Source organism: Palaemon carinicauda, chromosome 7 (genome assembly GCF_036898095.1).
Source record: "Palaemon carinicauda isolate YSFRI2023 chromosome 7, ASM3689809v2, whole genome shotgun sequence".
Classification (NCBI taxonomy): Eukaryota; Metazoa; Arthropoda; class Malacostraca; order Decapoda; family Palaemonidae; genus Palaemon; species Palaemon carinicauda.
Genome location: NC_090731.1, coordinates 92,714,157 through 92,729,532, shown reverse-complemented (window position 1 = coordinate 92,729,532; position 15,376 = coordinate 92,714,157). Strand labels below are relative to the sequence as shown.

The 15,376-nt window shown below is 39.3% G+C and overlaps 1 protein-coding gene across 1 annotated transcript in view; it reads right to left on the bottom strand.

The window, feature by feature from the left end:
- LOC137644446 (phosphatidylinositol 4-phosphate 5-kinase type-1 alpha-like) overlaps positions 1-15,376 on the bottom strand; it is a 327,307-nt gene that overhangs the window by 158,392 nt on the left and 153,539 nt on the right. Inside the window, exon 6 of the mRNA XM_068377423.1 lies at positions 11,880-12,055. Within this exon, the coding sequence (XP_068233524.1) occupies positions 11,880-12,055 (176 nt within the window). The remainder of the gene's footprint in view (positions 1-11,879; positions 12,056-15,376) is intronic.

The window sequence follows — 15,376 nt, the reverse complement described above, 5'->3', positions numbered from 1 at the left end:
CTGATCTACAGTAGATCTAAGGATAATTCCTCTACAGGGAACGAGAGTTACCCCAAAGGAGAATGTCGCTCAAGACAAGGCTCTCGCTCCGCCCCTGGAGGAGAACCATAAGCGTAAGGAGATCGCCGATGATCAGAGGCGATCTTCTCTCGCGAATGAGAGATATGTTCCCCCGAGGGAAAACCTGCCTTGGAGAAAGCCCTACCACCGCCCCTGGTGGATTAGCTAACTCCTCGGCGTCAGAAACAGACTATGCCTGACCGACGGGCAGCAGCGCCTGCCCTGCCACATTAGGAGGATCAACCTCCGCGGAGGAAAGAGAGGACTGCCTTCTTTCCACTCACCTTTGAAGGAGCTCGAAGAAAGCTTCCTTCGAAAGGGGGGGGGGGCATCAATGCCCAGCAATGGCCAAAAGGACACAAGATCTGAAAAGGAACAGGCGCTCCCTGAGGGAACGGAAGGAGCCAACTCACTAGGGGAGCCGACACCTTCGCCTATCACACAGGGCTGACCTGGAGTCATAAGCGCTGCGCTGCTACTTGGCCGTACCCCAGAAGGGCCTGGAAGAGAAGCAACTCCAGACAGAGATTTGGGCATATAGGAAGCAGAAGCCCGCGATTTCTTCGATTTCAAGGAAGACCCCGAAGGCAAAGATTCGCGCTTAGACTTCTCCCACTGCGAGGCAGGCCACTCCCGACACTCAGAAAAGGTGTTGTCCCGAAAACACTGACATCCCCGGCTTCGCATGTGGGTCCGTCTCTACGGACGACATAAAGGTACTGCAGCTGCGGCCCTCGCGACCAGGACATGTCTGCATAGCAGGACAATAAACACAAACACCGTACACAAAAGAAAAAGGAAGAGCAAACAAGGTCAAGGCAGTTTAATGAGTTAACGAGAGAGAGAAACGGCACGTCTGCACTCTACCGAGCCAAAAGCAAAAGTGGTTACTCAGCCGACGGGTGTGAGTGAGCGGGGAAGCCGGTCTACCCCACCCCCCTTCCGCTAACTAGCGGACGGGGGTAGTTATCCCTAAATAAAATTGTCTTGGCTAGTTTTCAGCATTGCCGAAAGTAATACCCCCCTATAAATAGCAAAAGGTTTGTATCTGTATCGGAACAAAGAGGGGTTTCACATACTTGAAATGAGTATGCAGTCCATCACAAGTTTTAATAGAGGGGTTTCACAAACTTGAAATGAGTATGCAGTCCATCACAAGTTAAAAGGAGGGGTTTCACAGATATGAAACTAGTACGCAGTTCATCACAATTTTCAAGGAGGTGTTTCACATACTTGAAACTAACACACAGTTCATCACAAATTACAAGGAGGGGTTTCAAAAATTTGAAACAAGCATGCAGTTCATCACAGGTTACAAGGATGGGTTTCACACACTTGAAACAAGCAAACAGCTCATCACAAGATACAAGGAGAGGTTTCTGGGTTTTACAGACTTGAAAAGAGAACTCAGAACATCATAATTCAGGGAGGGGTTTCACAGACTTAAAATAAACACACAGTTCTTCACAGGTTTCAAGGAAAGGTTTCAGGGTTTGGAACTAACACACAGTTCCTCACAATAATCAAGGAAGGGGTTTCACGCATTTAAAACGAGCACGCAGTTCATCACAAGTTTACAAGGAGAGATTTGACAGACTTGAAACGAGCACGTAGATCATCACAGGTTTCATAGAGGGATTTCACAAACTTGAAACGAGCAGACACTTCATCACAAGTTTAAAGGAGGGGTTTAACATACTTGAAACTAGCACACAGTTCATCAAACAATTTCAAGGAGGGGCTCCATACACTTGAAATGAGCATGCAGGTAATCACAAGTTTCAATAAGGAGTTTCATAGACATGAAGCGACCATGCAGGTCATCACAAGTTTCCAAGAAGGGTTTCACAAACTAAAACCGAGCATGCAGTTAATCACAAGTTTCAAAGAGGGGTTTCACAGACTTGAAACTAACCCGCAGTTGATCACAAGTTTTAAAGAGGGATTTCAGAGACTTGAAATGAGCATGCATTTCATCACAAATTTCATGCATGGGTATTTACAGACTTAAAACTAGCACGCAGTTCATCACACGTTTCAAAGTGGGGTTTCACACACTTGAAACGAGAACACAGATCATCACAAGTTTCAAAGAAAAGTTTCACAGACATGAAACAAGCATGCAATTCATCACAAGTTTCAAGGTGAGGTTTCACAAACTTGAAACGAGCATGCAGTTCATCAGAGTTTTAAATGAAGGATTTCACATACTTGAAACTAGCAAGCAGTTCATCACAAGTTTCAAAGAGGGGTTTCACAGACTTGAAATGAGTATTCAGTTCATCACAAGTTAAAAGCAGGGGTTTCACAGACATGAAAAGTAACGCGCAGTTCATCACATATTTCAAGGAAGGGTTTCACAGACTTAAAACTAGTAAGCAGTTCATTACAGGTTACAAGGAGGAGTTTCACAGACTTGAAACGAGCACAGAGTTCATCAAAAGTTAAAACAAGGGGTTTCATAGACTTGAAACGAGCATTCAGTTAATCACAAGTTACAAGAAGGGGATTCCCAGACTTGAAACGAAAACTTAGTTCATCGCAGTTCATCACAAGTTTGAAGTAGGGGTTTCACACACCCAAAACGAGCATGCAGATCAGATCATCACAAGTTTCAAGGAGTTTCAAAGACATGAAATTACAATGCAGTTCATCACAAGTTTCAAGGCGGGGTTTTTACAGACTTGAAATGAGCATGCAGTCCATTACAAATTTCAAGGAGGGGTTTCACAAACTTGAAATGAGCATGCAGTTCTTTACACGTTTCAGGTAGGGGTTTCATAGACTTGAACCTAGACCGCAGTTCATCACAAGTTTCAAGGAGGGGTTTCACAGACTTGAAAGTAGAACACAGTTCATAGCAAGTTACAAGGAGGAGTTTCACACTCTTTAAACGAGCACTCGGTTAATTATAAGTTACAATGTACAAGAAGGGATTTCACAGACTTGAAAAGAGCACGCGTTCATCACAAATTAAAAAGGAGGGGTTTCACAGCTGTGGAACGAGCACAGAGTTCATCGCAAGTTTCAAAGAGTTGTTTCACAAACTTGAAACGAGCACGCAGATCATCAAAAGCTTCAAGGAGGGTTTCAGACACTTAAAACCACTACGCAATTCATCACAAGTTTCAAGGAGAGGTTTCACAGACTTGAAACGTTAACGAATTCCATCAATAGTTTTAACGAGGAGTTTCACAAAGTTGAAACTAGCACGCAGTTCATCATAAGTTTCAAGGTGGGGTTTCACAGACTTGAAACTAGCATGCAGTTCACCACAAGTTTCAAGGAAGGGTTTCATAAACTTAAAACAAGCACGCAATTCATCACAAGATTCATGGAGGGGTTTCACAGACTTTAAACTAGCACCCAGTTCATAACAAGTTACAAGGATGGGTTTCACAGACTTTAAACTAGCACGCAGTTCATAACAAGTTACAAGGATGGGTTTCACAGACATGAAACAAGTACATAGTTCATCACAAGTTACTATTTCAGGGTTTCACAAACTTGAAACGAGCACATAGTTCATGACAAGTTACAAGGAGGGGTTTCGTTGACTTGAAACGAGCACACAGTTCATCTCAACTTATAAGGAGGGGTTTCATAGACTTAAAACAAGCATGCAGTTCATCACGTTTCAAGGAGGGGTTTCATACACTTGGAATGAACACGCAACTCCTTGCAAGTTTTAAGTTTTAAGGAGGGGTTTCACAGACTTAAAACGAGCACACAGTTCATCGTAATTTACAGGAGGGGTTTCACAAACTTGAAACGACCAAGCAGTTCATTACAAGTTTCAAGGATGGGTTTCCCAGACTTGAAATGAGCACGCTGTGGAGGTTCCACATAAAACAGAGTTATCAGGTGCACCTGTAGTGGGGAAAACCAAAACCTAATAAATCACCACCTGTCAATAGAAAAAGAGAGAGACCTCCATCTCTCTCACCCCCATCCATTAAAAACACCAAAGTTATGACATCAAATAGATACGATGTTCTGCCTGTAGATATTTCAGATCGAGAAAACTTCTTGAATCAATCAGAAATTCAAGTTGAGGTCCACCATCCCCCACAAGAATTAGGTAAGAACAACACTGAAAAGGCTAATATAAAACCTAACTTATCAAGACCCAAACTTAAGAAGCCTACAGAAAATATTGTCAAATCAAACACTGTCAATGGGAAGACTTCATCAAAGGTGTCTTCAAGAAAATAATACATAGTTTTTTCACCCATTTTGCAATGGAATTGTAAGGGTTTGAGGGCCAAATATGAAGAACTTAAGCTTTTAATTCACGAGCATTCCCCCATAATTGTATGTCTACAGAAGAGCAAGCTTGATGCTAATACTCCTTATCCTCGCGAATATATTAGTTATAGGACACCTTATGTTCACGGAGTAGGGAGCCATGGCGGAAGTCTCACATACGTTCGTCAAGATGTTCCCCAAATACCTTTATCTGTCCGTACACCTCTCCAGGCAGTGGTTGTACGATTGATATAGGGAGAAAATATACAATCGGTTTGCTGTACTTGCCTCCAAATGATAACATATTGTATGATAATTTAGTAGAGGTGATTCAACAGCTCCCTCAACCTTTTCTTTTACTTGGAGATTTGAATGGTAGACATCCTTTGTGCGGTGATCTTTAAGCAAACACCAGGGGCAATATTATATCACCAATTGTGGAAAATGAGGATGTAAAACTCCTTAATACAGGAGAGCCCACACACTTCCATGTTCAGACAGGTACCTTGTCATGCATTGACCTTTGAATTGCAAGTGCTAACTGCCTCCTTGATTTTGATAGGAGGACATTAGATGATTGGCATACTAGTGATCATGCACCAACAATGGTCCACCTTTACAAAGATCGCCACGATGGAATCTTGACACGGCAAACTGCGTTAAATTTTGTGAGCTAAGTGAAATCAAAGGAAGTGCAGAACAGTTTGAAAGTAATGATGATGCCATAGACCTACTGAATGCAACTCTCCATACAACAGGAATCAATTCGATTCCCAAAACCACAGGACTATTCAAAAGGAAACCTGTGCTGTGGTGGTCTTCAGAATTAACAGCCTTGCACCAGAAAATCTCTTACTAGATTGCGCAGACGCCATACGGATGAAAATTTTATATATACAAAAAGTGTAGAGCACAGTTCCGTCGTGCCATGAAAGAAGCTAGACGCCAATCTTGGGTGGCTTTTGTTTCCTCCATTAATAGTAGAACACCAACATCTTTTGTATGGAGGAAAATGAAGAAGATTGCAGGCAAATTCACCCCAAACCCACCACCAGTGTTGAAAGTGAATGGTCAGTATGTGACTGAAGGAAATGAAGTTAGCAATGCCCTGGCTGATCATTTTTTAAATGTATCGTGCAAGAGTGTAGCAGCTCCTGGTCACCAGTACAGGAGCACTGAAGAAAAGAAAATTTCAAATTTTGCAACAGGAAAGGAAGAGTCATATAATTCTCCTTTCACTGAAAGAGAATATGATTCGGCACTTTCCACTTGCAATGATACAGCCCCTGGACCCGATGGAATTCCATATGCAATGATTAAACATGTGCATTTTAATACAAAGTTATTCATTTTAAGCATTATTAATAGAATATGGCATGATCATAGTTATCCAAGTGTTTGGGAACTAGCCATTATTTTAGCCTTTTTAAAAACCGGTAAGGACAAGTTTTCAGCAGCAAACTACCGACCTATTGCATTGACATCTTGTTTATGTAAAATTATGGAGAAGATGGTCAATGCAAGGCTGACGTGGTACCTTGAAAAGAAGGACATTTTATCACCGATTCAAGGTGGATTCAGAAAAATGCACTCAACGACTGATGTGTTGATACGACTTCAGTTCTCTATTTGTGAAGCGTTTGCTTCCAAACAGCACCATGAGACAGTCATTTTTTACCTTGAAAAGGCAAATGATACCACTTGGAGATATGGTATACTTAAAACAATTCATGAATTAGGATTGAGGAGAGCTGCCACTATTTATACAGGCATTTCTTTCAAATAGAGTTTTTCAAGTGAGAGTGGGGGAAACTCTAACAGAGAGTAAATGCCAGGAAGGAGGAGTTCCTCAGGGTAGTGTGCTGAGTGTAACTCTTTTTGCACTAGCAATTAATGGGATATCCTCAGTCATTCCCTGGGATGTTCTCTCAACATTATTTGTGGATGATCTCTCCATATCACTTGCTGGAGCTAGAATGGCAATGGTTGAGAGAAAACTACAACTCTCAAATGACATAATTATCCAGTGGGCCGATATGAATGGATTTAAGTTCTCGACAAGTAAAACCACTATTGTACATTTCTGTCGTATCCGGGGACCACATCCAGACCCGGATATATACATTAAAGGTCAACGGATCCCATGTGTAGGGTAAGCTAAATTTTTAGGTTTGATATTTGATTGTAGACTTACATGGGTTTCTCACCTAAAAGCATTAAAAGCTAAATGTTTTGAGGCTCTGAATCTTTTAAAAGTATTGTCCCATACATCATGGGGGGCAGACTGCAATACTATTTTAAAATTATACAAGGCATTGATTTTTTCCAAAATTAGTTATGGATGTGAAATATACTCTTCAGCCACCCCAAGCCGGTTGAAAATATTAGATTCAATACATCATGCTGGTATTAGATTGTCTACAGGAGTATTTAGAACCTCACCTATCTCAAGTCTCCTTGTTGATGCTGGAGAGTTACCTCTAGACCTTAACCGAATGTCTTCCATTATTCGGTATTGGTTTAGATTACAAAGACTCCCTAACACTTTAGCCTTTTAAACTGCAAGTCTTGTAAGACACACATCATACTTTGAGTTGCACCCAAAATCTCCTCAACCTTATGCCTTTCGGGTGAAACGATTATTAAACAGTCTTATATTCAGAAGTAAGGTACTTCCATTCAAGGCATCATCAACGCCTCCATGAAAATTACCAGAGATATCTTTTTGTAAATACTTTATTGGAGCTAAGAAGAATAAGACTGACCTAGAAGCCAGGTCTCTTTTTATGAAACATGTTGAACATAAAGGATTGACTTTCATATATACTGATGGCTCCAAATCTGATGCTGGCGTTGGATTTGGAGTACATAGTAATGGTTTTAATTGTAGAGGTGCACTTCCCCTAACAGCTTCCATATTTACTGCAGAACTATATGGCATACTAACCGCTGATGAGAAAATAGCGTTGGAGAAGGAGGGTAATTTTACAATTTTTAGTGATGCAAGGAGTGTCCTTCAAGCTTTAGAAGTTTTTAATTCTTGTAAACCTCCAGTTTTAAAGATTTTAGAATGGCTTTTTATTATTGGACGGAGAGGTATAATGGTTCGATTTTGTTGGGTTCCAGCACATGTAGGTGTCTGGGAATGAGAAGGCAGATTCACTGGCAAAGAATGCTGCATCCGAGTTGCTGCCAAGAAGGTATCCCATTCCGTGTAATGATTTCCTTCCTAACATCAAGAAATTGCTTTGCAATAAATGGCAACAGCACTGGGATATTCTAGATGGCAATAAAATGAGAGAAATAAATAGTCATATCTCCTTGAAGGTATAACATGATGCCCTGAAAATGGGAGACTTCTCTTTGTCGTCTCCGTATTGGTCACATTCGATTGACACACGAGTTTCTGCTCAAGTATTGTGACGACTGTTTAGTCCCTCTAACAGTGAGCCTCACGTACCCTGCGCTTTACTTCCACCTTTTGCTCTCTATATTTTTCATACTTCTCTATACTATTACTCTGCAGCCATTCTTCAAAAGCCCTCTTTTTCTCTTCCAGGGCAGCTGACCTGAGGTGGGGTCAGGGACTGGGTCAGTCATATGAAGAGAATAAGAAGAAGTTTTGGAAAGAAGTGAAGAGAGTAAGGAAGGCCGGCGCAAGAATTGAAGAGACAGTGAAAGATGGAAATGGAAGGTTGTTAAAAGGAGAGGAGGCAAGGAAAAGGTGGGCGGAATATTTTGAAAGTTTGCTGAATGTTGAGGATGATAGGGAGGCAGATATAATTGCGGTTCCAGGTGTTGAGGTGCCAGTGATGGGAGATGAGAATGAGAGAGAGATTACAATAGAGGAAGTGAGGAGAGCACTAGATGAAACGAGAGTAGGAAAAGCATCGGGTATGGATGGTGTGAAAGCTGAGATGTTGAAGGAAGGGGGTGTGACTGTACTTGAATGGTTGGTGAGATTGTTTAATGTGTGTTTTGTGTTGTCAATGGTACCAGTAGATTGGGTCTGTGCATGTATTGTACCACTATATAAGGGTAAGGGAGATGTGCATGAGTGTTGTAATTCAAGAGGTATTAGTTTGTTGAGTGTAGTTGGAAAAGTGTATGGTAGAATACTGATTAATAGGATTAAGGATAAAACAGAGAATGCAATCTTGGAAGTACAGGGTGGTTTTAGAAGAGGTAGGGGTTGTATGAATCAGATTTTTACAGTTAGGCAGATATGCGAGAAATATTTAGCAAAAGGTAAGGAGGTGTATGTTGCGTTTATGGATCTGGAGAAAGCATATGATAGAGTTGATAGGGAAGCAATGTGGAATGTGATGAGGTTATATGGAGTTGGTGGAAGGTTGTTGCAAGCAGTGAAAAGTTTCTACACAGGTAGTAAAGCATGTGTTAGAATAGGAAATGAGGTGAGCGATTGGTTTCCGGTGAGAGTGGGGCTGAGACAGGGATGTGTGATGTCGCCGTGGTTGTTTAACTTGTATGTTGATGGAGTGGTGAGAGAGGTGAATGCTAGAGTGCTTGGACGAGGATTAAAACTGGTAGGCGAGAATGATCATGAATGGGAGGTAAATCAGTTGTTGTTTGCGGATGATACTGTACTGGTAGCAGACACAGAAGAGAAGCTTGACCGACTAGTGACAGAATTTGGAAGGGTGTGTGAGAGAAGGAAGTTGAGAGTTAATGTGGGTAAGAGTAAGGTTATGAGATGTACGAGAAGGGAAGGTGGTGCAAGGTTGAATGTCATGTTGAATGGAGAGTTACTTGAGGAGGTGGATCAGTTTAAGTACTTGGGGTCTGTTGTTGCAGCAAATGGTGGAGTGGAAGCAGATGTACGTCAGAGAGTGAATGAAGGTTGCAAAATGTTGGGGGCAGTTAAGGGAGTAGTAAAAAATAGAGGATTGGGCATGAATGTAAAGAGAGTTCTATATGAGAAAGTGATTGTACCAACTGTGATGTATGGATCGGAGTTGTGGGGAATGAAAGTGATGGAGAGACAGAAATTGAATGCGTTTGAGATGAAGTGTCTGAGGAGTATGGCTGGTGTATCTCGAGTAGATAGGGTTAGGAACGAAGTGGTGAGGGTGAGAACGGGTGTAAGAAATGAGTTAGCGTCTAGAGTGGATATGAATGTGTTGAGGTGGTTTGGCCATGTTGAGAGAATGGAAAATGGCTGTCTGCTAAAGAAGGTGATGAATGCAAGAGTTGATGGGAGAAGTACAAGAGGAAGGCCAAGGTTTGGGTGGATGGATGGTGTGAAGAAAGCTCTGGGTGATAGGAGGATAGATGTGAGAGAGGCAAGAGAGCGTGCTAGAAATAGGAATGAATGGCGAGCGATTGTGACGCAGTTCCGGTAGGCCCTGCTGCTTCCTCCGGTGCCTTAGATGACCGCGGAGGTAGCAGCAGTAGGGGACTCAGCAGTAGGAAGCTTCATCTGTGGTGGAAATGTGGGAGGTTGGGCTGTGGCACCCTAGCAGTACCAGCTGAACTCGGCTGAGTCCCTGGTTAGGCTGGAGGAACGTAGAGAGTAGAGGTCCCCTTTTTGTTTTGTTTCTTGTTGTTGTCGGCTACCCCCCAAACTTGGGGGAAGTGCCTTTGGTATATGTATGTATGTAACAGTGAGCCATTTGTTGACTGAATGCCCCAATTATAATAACTTAAGGAATAGATATTTGTTTGAGGCTCGAGGTGAGGATGGCATGTTCATCATTGCCAAGATTCTTGGGACATTTCTACTATGCAAGTGCCATTTTTAGATTTATTTCAGAAGCAGGTCTTTTGAAAACTAACTTTTATAATGACATTCAACTTTTATGGTTTTTAATTGAATATTCTTTAAATTCTTTTATATATATAAAGTAAATGATATCGGCGTCAATGACCTTAGATGTCAGGATGCCTGAAAACTTTCAATCAATCAATCAAGAAGTGTTTTTACAGACTTGAAACTAGCACGCAGTTCATCACAATTTTCAAAGAGGGGTTTCATAGACTTCAAACGAGCACACAATTCATCACAAGTTTCAAGGAATTGTTTCACAGACTTGAAACAAGCTTGCAATTCATCACAAGTTTCAAGGAGGGATTTCACAGGCTTGAAACTAGCAAGCAGTTCATCACAAGTTACAAGAAGGGGTTTAGCAAATTTGAAAAGACCACACAGTATGTTAAAATGTACAAGGAGGAGTTTCACAGACTTGAAGTGAGCATGTAGTCCATCACGAGTTACAAGGAAGGGTTTCACAGACAAGAAACAAGCATATAGTTCATCACAAGATAGTGTTTCAGGGTTTCACAAACTTGAAACAAGCACGCAGTTCAAAACAAGTTTCAAGAAGGTGTTTCTTAAGACTTGAAATGAGCTCGTTGATCACATATTAAAAGGACGGTTTCACAGAATTGAAACGAGCACGCAGTTCATATGTTTCTAGGAGAAGTTTCATACACTTGAAATGTGCACTCAGTTCCTCACAAATTTCATGGAGGGGTTTCATACACTTGAAAAGAGCACGCAGTTCATCAAAAGCTTCAAGGAGGGGTTTCACATATTTGAAACAAGCACACAGTTCATCACAAGTTTCAAAGAGGGGTTTCACCGACTTAAAACAAGCACACAGTTCATCACAAGTTCCAAGGAAGGGTTTCATAAACTTGAAACGAGGAGCATGCAGTTCATCACAAGTTTCAAGGAGGAGTTTCACAGACTTGAACACGCAGTTCCTCAAAAGTTTAGTGGGGGGGGGTGTTTAACAGACATGAGACTAGTACGCAGTTCATCACAAGTTTCAAGGAGGGGTTTCACAGGCATGAACCGAGCACGCAGTCCATCGGAAGTTTCGAGGAGGGATTTCACAGACTTGAAATTAGCATGCAGTTCATCACGAATTTCATGGAGAGGTTTCACAGTCTTGAAATGAGCATGCAGTTCATCACAATTTTAGAGGAGTTTCACACACTTGAAACGAGCACACAGATCATCATAAGTTTCAAAGAGGAGTTCCACAGACTTGAAATGAGCATGCAGTTAATTACAAGTTTCAAGGTGTAGTGAAAGACTTGAAACTAACACACAGTTCATTACAAGTTTCAAAGAGGGGTTTCATAAACTTAATAACGCCTGAACATCCAAAAAATTGCAGAAAACCAAGGAATGCTCAAAACAAAATTTACTAACAATAAAATAAAAATAGGACGACAGCTTCAATATTCCATAACTATTGGAAGATGAACTACTAAAGCATTGAAAGACATTAATACTAAATGTCACCAAAACTAATTTTCAGTAAGAATAGCATGAAAGAATGAAAATGTGATTGTATCATACTCTAAAATCTAGATGACAGTACAGAGACATTTTGCTCTCCTATTAATAGCCTTAAAAAACTACCATATTCAATATGAAACTAATTTCATTCCATGAAAACAACAAAAGATAGGCATTACTTGAATTCATATGGTATGGGTTCAATATCTAAATGCCATATTATTGAATACAAACCTATTTCATAGTAGGCCATCAGACCTTAAAATACTTAAATAATCCTCTTGATTTAAGTAATACTAACCTGAATTCAGAAAACTGATGAGCCGGTGTTGACTGTGAACCAACACTTGGAAAAAATATTGTTTCTACTAAATAGAAATCTTGAATTAAAAGATCCAACTCTGGTTTACTCGCTAAGCTTCCCACTGCCTGTTGAATACCAAGCTGAATAGACTGCATCAACTGGGATGTACCAATCTGTAATGTGAAGTATAAGAATGTAATACCCTACTACATATATATTTCCAGAAGCTTGATCAGTGTTACAATTATATACTGTATGTGTGTATGTATATGTGTATGTATATATATATATATATATATATATATATATATATATATATATATATATATATATATATATATATGTATATATATATACATATATATATATATTTATATAAATATAAATTATATAAATAAATAAATAAATAAATAAATATATATATATATATATAGATATATATATATATATATATATATATATATATATATATATATATATACAGTATATTATATGTATACATATATATATTTATATATAATGTATATATATATACATATATATATATATATATATATATATATATATACATACATATGCATATATATATATATATATATATATATATATATATATATATATATATATATACATACAGTATATATATATATGTATGTATATATATATATATATATATATATATATATATATATATATATATATGTATATATATGCATATATATACATGTATATGTGTGTATATACATATATAATGTACATACAGTATATGTAAATATACATACAGTACACACATACATTAATACATTAAAGTGTGGATTCTCTTAACGACCTCGGGATCAGAGCCCCAGGCGGAACCGCCCAAAGACTATAATATCTGACCGGCGGGGATTTGAACCCTCGTCCGGGATATCTGTATGCCAGTGACCATACCACTCAGCCACGAAGAAAGATAAAAGTCAATGACAATTCTTCTGTACATATACCTGTCAAATTCAGGTTTTCTGTACTTAGAATTGAAATCAACCCATCTTCACCATCTTAGCTAATTGGTAGGTTTGGGACTTGGCATTCAATTAATGATAAATTTTTGCACATTTAAACATGTTTCTTTCATATTTCAAATAAGCCATATATATTAATACATTAAAGTCTGGATTCTCTTAACAACCTCGGGATCAGAGCCCCAAGTCCCAAACCTACCAATTAGCTACGATGGTGAAGATGGGTTGATTTCAATTCTAAGTACAGAAAACCTGAATTTGACAGGTATATGTACAGAAGAATTGTCATTGACTTTTATCTTTCTTCGTGGCCGAGTGGTATGGTCACTGGCATACAGATATCCCGGACGAGGGTTCAAATCCCCGCCGGTCAAATATTATAGTCTTTGGGTGGTTCCGCCTGGAGCTCTGATCCCGAGGTCGTTAAGAGAATCCAGACTTTAATGTATCAATATACATGGCTTATTTGAAATATGAAAGAAACACGTTTAAATGTGCAAAAATTTATCATTAATTGAATGCCAAGTCCCAAACCTACCAATTAGCTATGATGGTGAAGATGGGTTGATTTCAATTCTAAGTACAGAAAACCTGAATTTGACAGGTATATGTACAGAAGAATTGTCATTGACTTTTATCTTTCTTCGTGGCCGAGTGAAATGGTCACTGGCATACAGATATCCCGGACGAGGGTTCAAATCCCCGCCGGTCAGATATTATAGTCTTTGGGCAGTTTCGCCTGGGGCTCTGATCCCGAGGTCGTTAAGAGAATCCAGACTTTAATGCATTAATATATATGGCTTATTTGAAATATGAAAGAAACACGTTTAAATGTGCAAAAATTTAATATATATATATATATATATATATATATATATATATATATATATATATATATATATATATATATATATATACAGTGAACCCTCGTTTATCGCGGTAGATAGGTTCCAGACCCAACCGCGATAGGTGAAAATCCGCGAAGTAGTGACACCATATTTACCTATTTATTTAACATGTATATTCAGACTTTTAAAACCTTCCCTTGTACGTAGTACTGTTAACAAACTACCCTTTAATGTACAGAACACTTAATGCATGTACTACAGTACCCTAAACTAAAACAGGCACAAATATTAAAGGCGATTTTATATCATGCGTTTCCTAAACACGCCAAAAAGCACAATAAAAAATGGCAACCAATGTTTTGTTTACGTTTCTCTGATCATAATGAAGAAACAAACGCATTTAGTGTACACATGTGTATAGGTTAGTTTTTGCATCGATTATATTGATTATACAGTATGTTGATTTTGTTATTACCAATGTTTTACTTAATTTTTCTTAGGACTTCCAAATGAAATGTTTTTCTTTATGACGCCGCCTGAAACGACGGCATCATAAAGTACGCTCAGTAAACAACCACGCTCAGAACAAAGAAGGCATTTAACGCGCATAATGAAAGTGATAAATAATGATATTTACAGTAAAAGCTTTTAGAAAATGTTATTACAAATATTATTTACCGTATCTATATAAAATCATACAGTACATACTGTACGTAGCAAAGCAGGAAAACAATTTACGAGAGAGAGAGCGAGAGAGAGAGAGAGAGAGAGAGAGAGAGAGAGAGAGAGAGAGAGAGAGAGAGAGAGAGAGAGAGAGATCGTTTTACGTACGTAAATGTAAATTTTAAACAAAAAAAATATGATAGGTTACAACATGTATACTCTTCAGACTTTTAAAACCTTCCCTTTAACTTAATGCATACAGTACTAAACTAAAACAGGCACAAATATTAAAATGTTAGAATATTAAAGTAAAAAATAAAGATTGTTACTGTACTCACCACGAAAGAAGTTCAAGAAAAACTTGAATGATGATGGCGATGAATTTGCTGCACAGTAGAAATGATGATGATGAAGCTGATGATGTCTTCTACTGTGCAGCCAATGATAGTATTTTACGTCTCTTCAGACGGAGGTGTCTTTTCCTGGGACACCTCTTCAACTTCTTCCTGGGAAACTTCTTCAATTTCTTCCGAAGGCGTACTGTACTAGCAGGAGGAACTGGCTCTTTTTTGCGAGGCTGGAAGAACATTGTGATCGGAAGTTGCTGCCGCTGCTTCTTTTTTCGCTCTAAGAGCATCCTGTAGGGAGTCATGTCTTCATCGATCTTGTTGCAGAATTGCATAGACCGAACCATATCCTCGTCCCACTCTTGCAACATTTCTTTCAACTCCTTCGCATGGTTGCAGGCCTTGGCAAGCCGTTCTAATGTTAAGCCCGTTTCTTCAACATTTTCTTGGGTCTCTTCCTGCGTTTCACTCTCTTCTTCACTTGCCGATTTCGTCAGGTCTTCTAGGTCTGCGTCAGTTAGCGGCTGGGAATGGCAGTCCAACAACTCGTCGACGTCTTCAGTCGTCATGTCGCCAAACCCGTCACCTCCAATTATCGCAGCCAACTGCACAGATTTCCGTATTGCAGAGTGTTG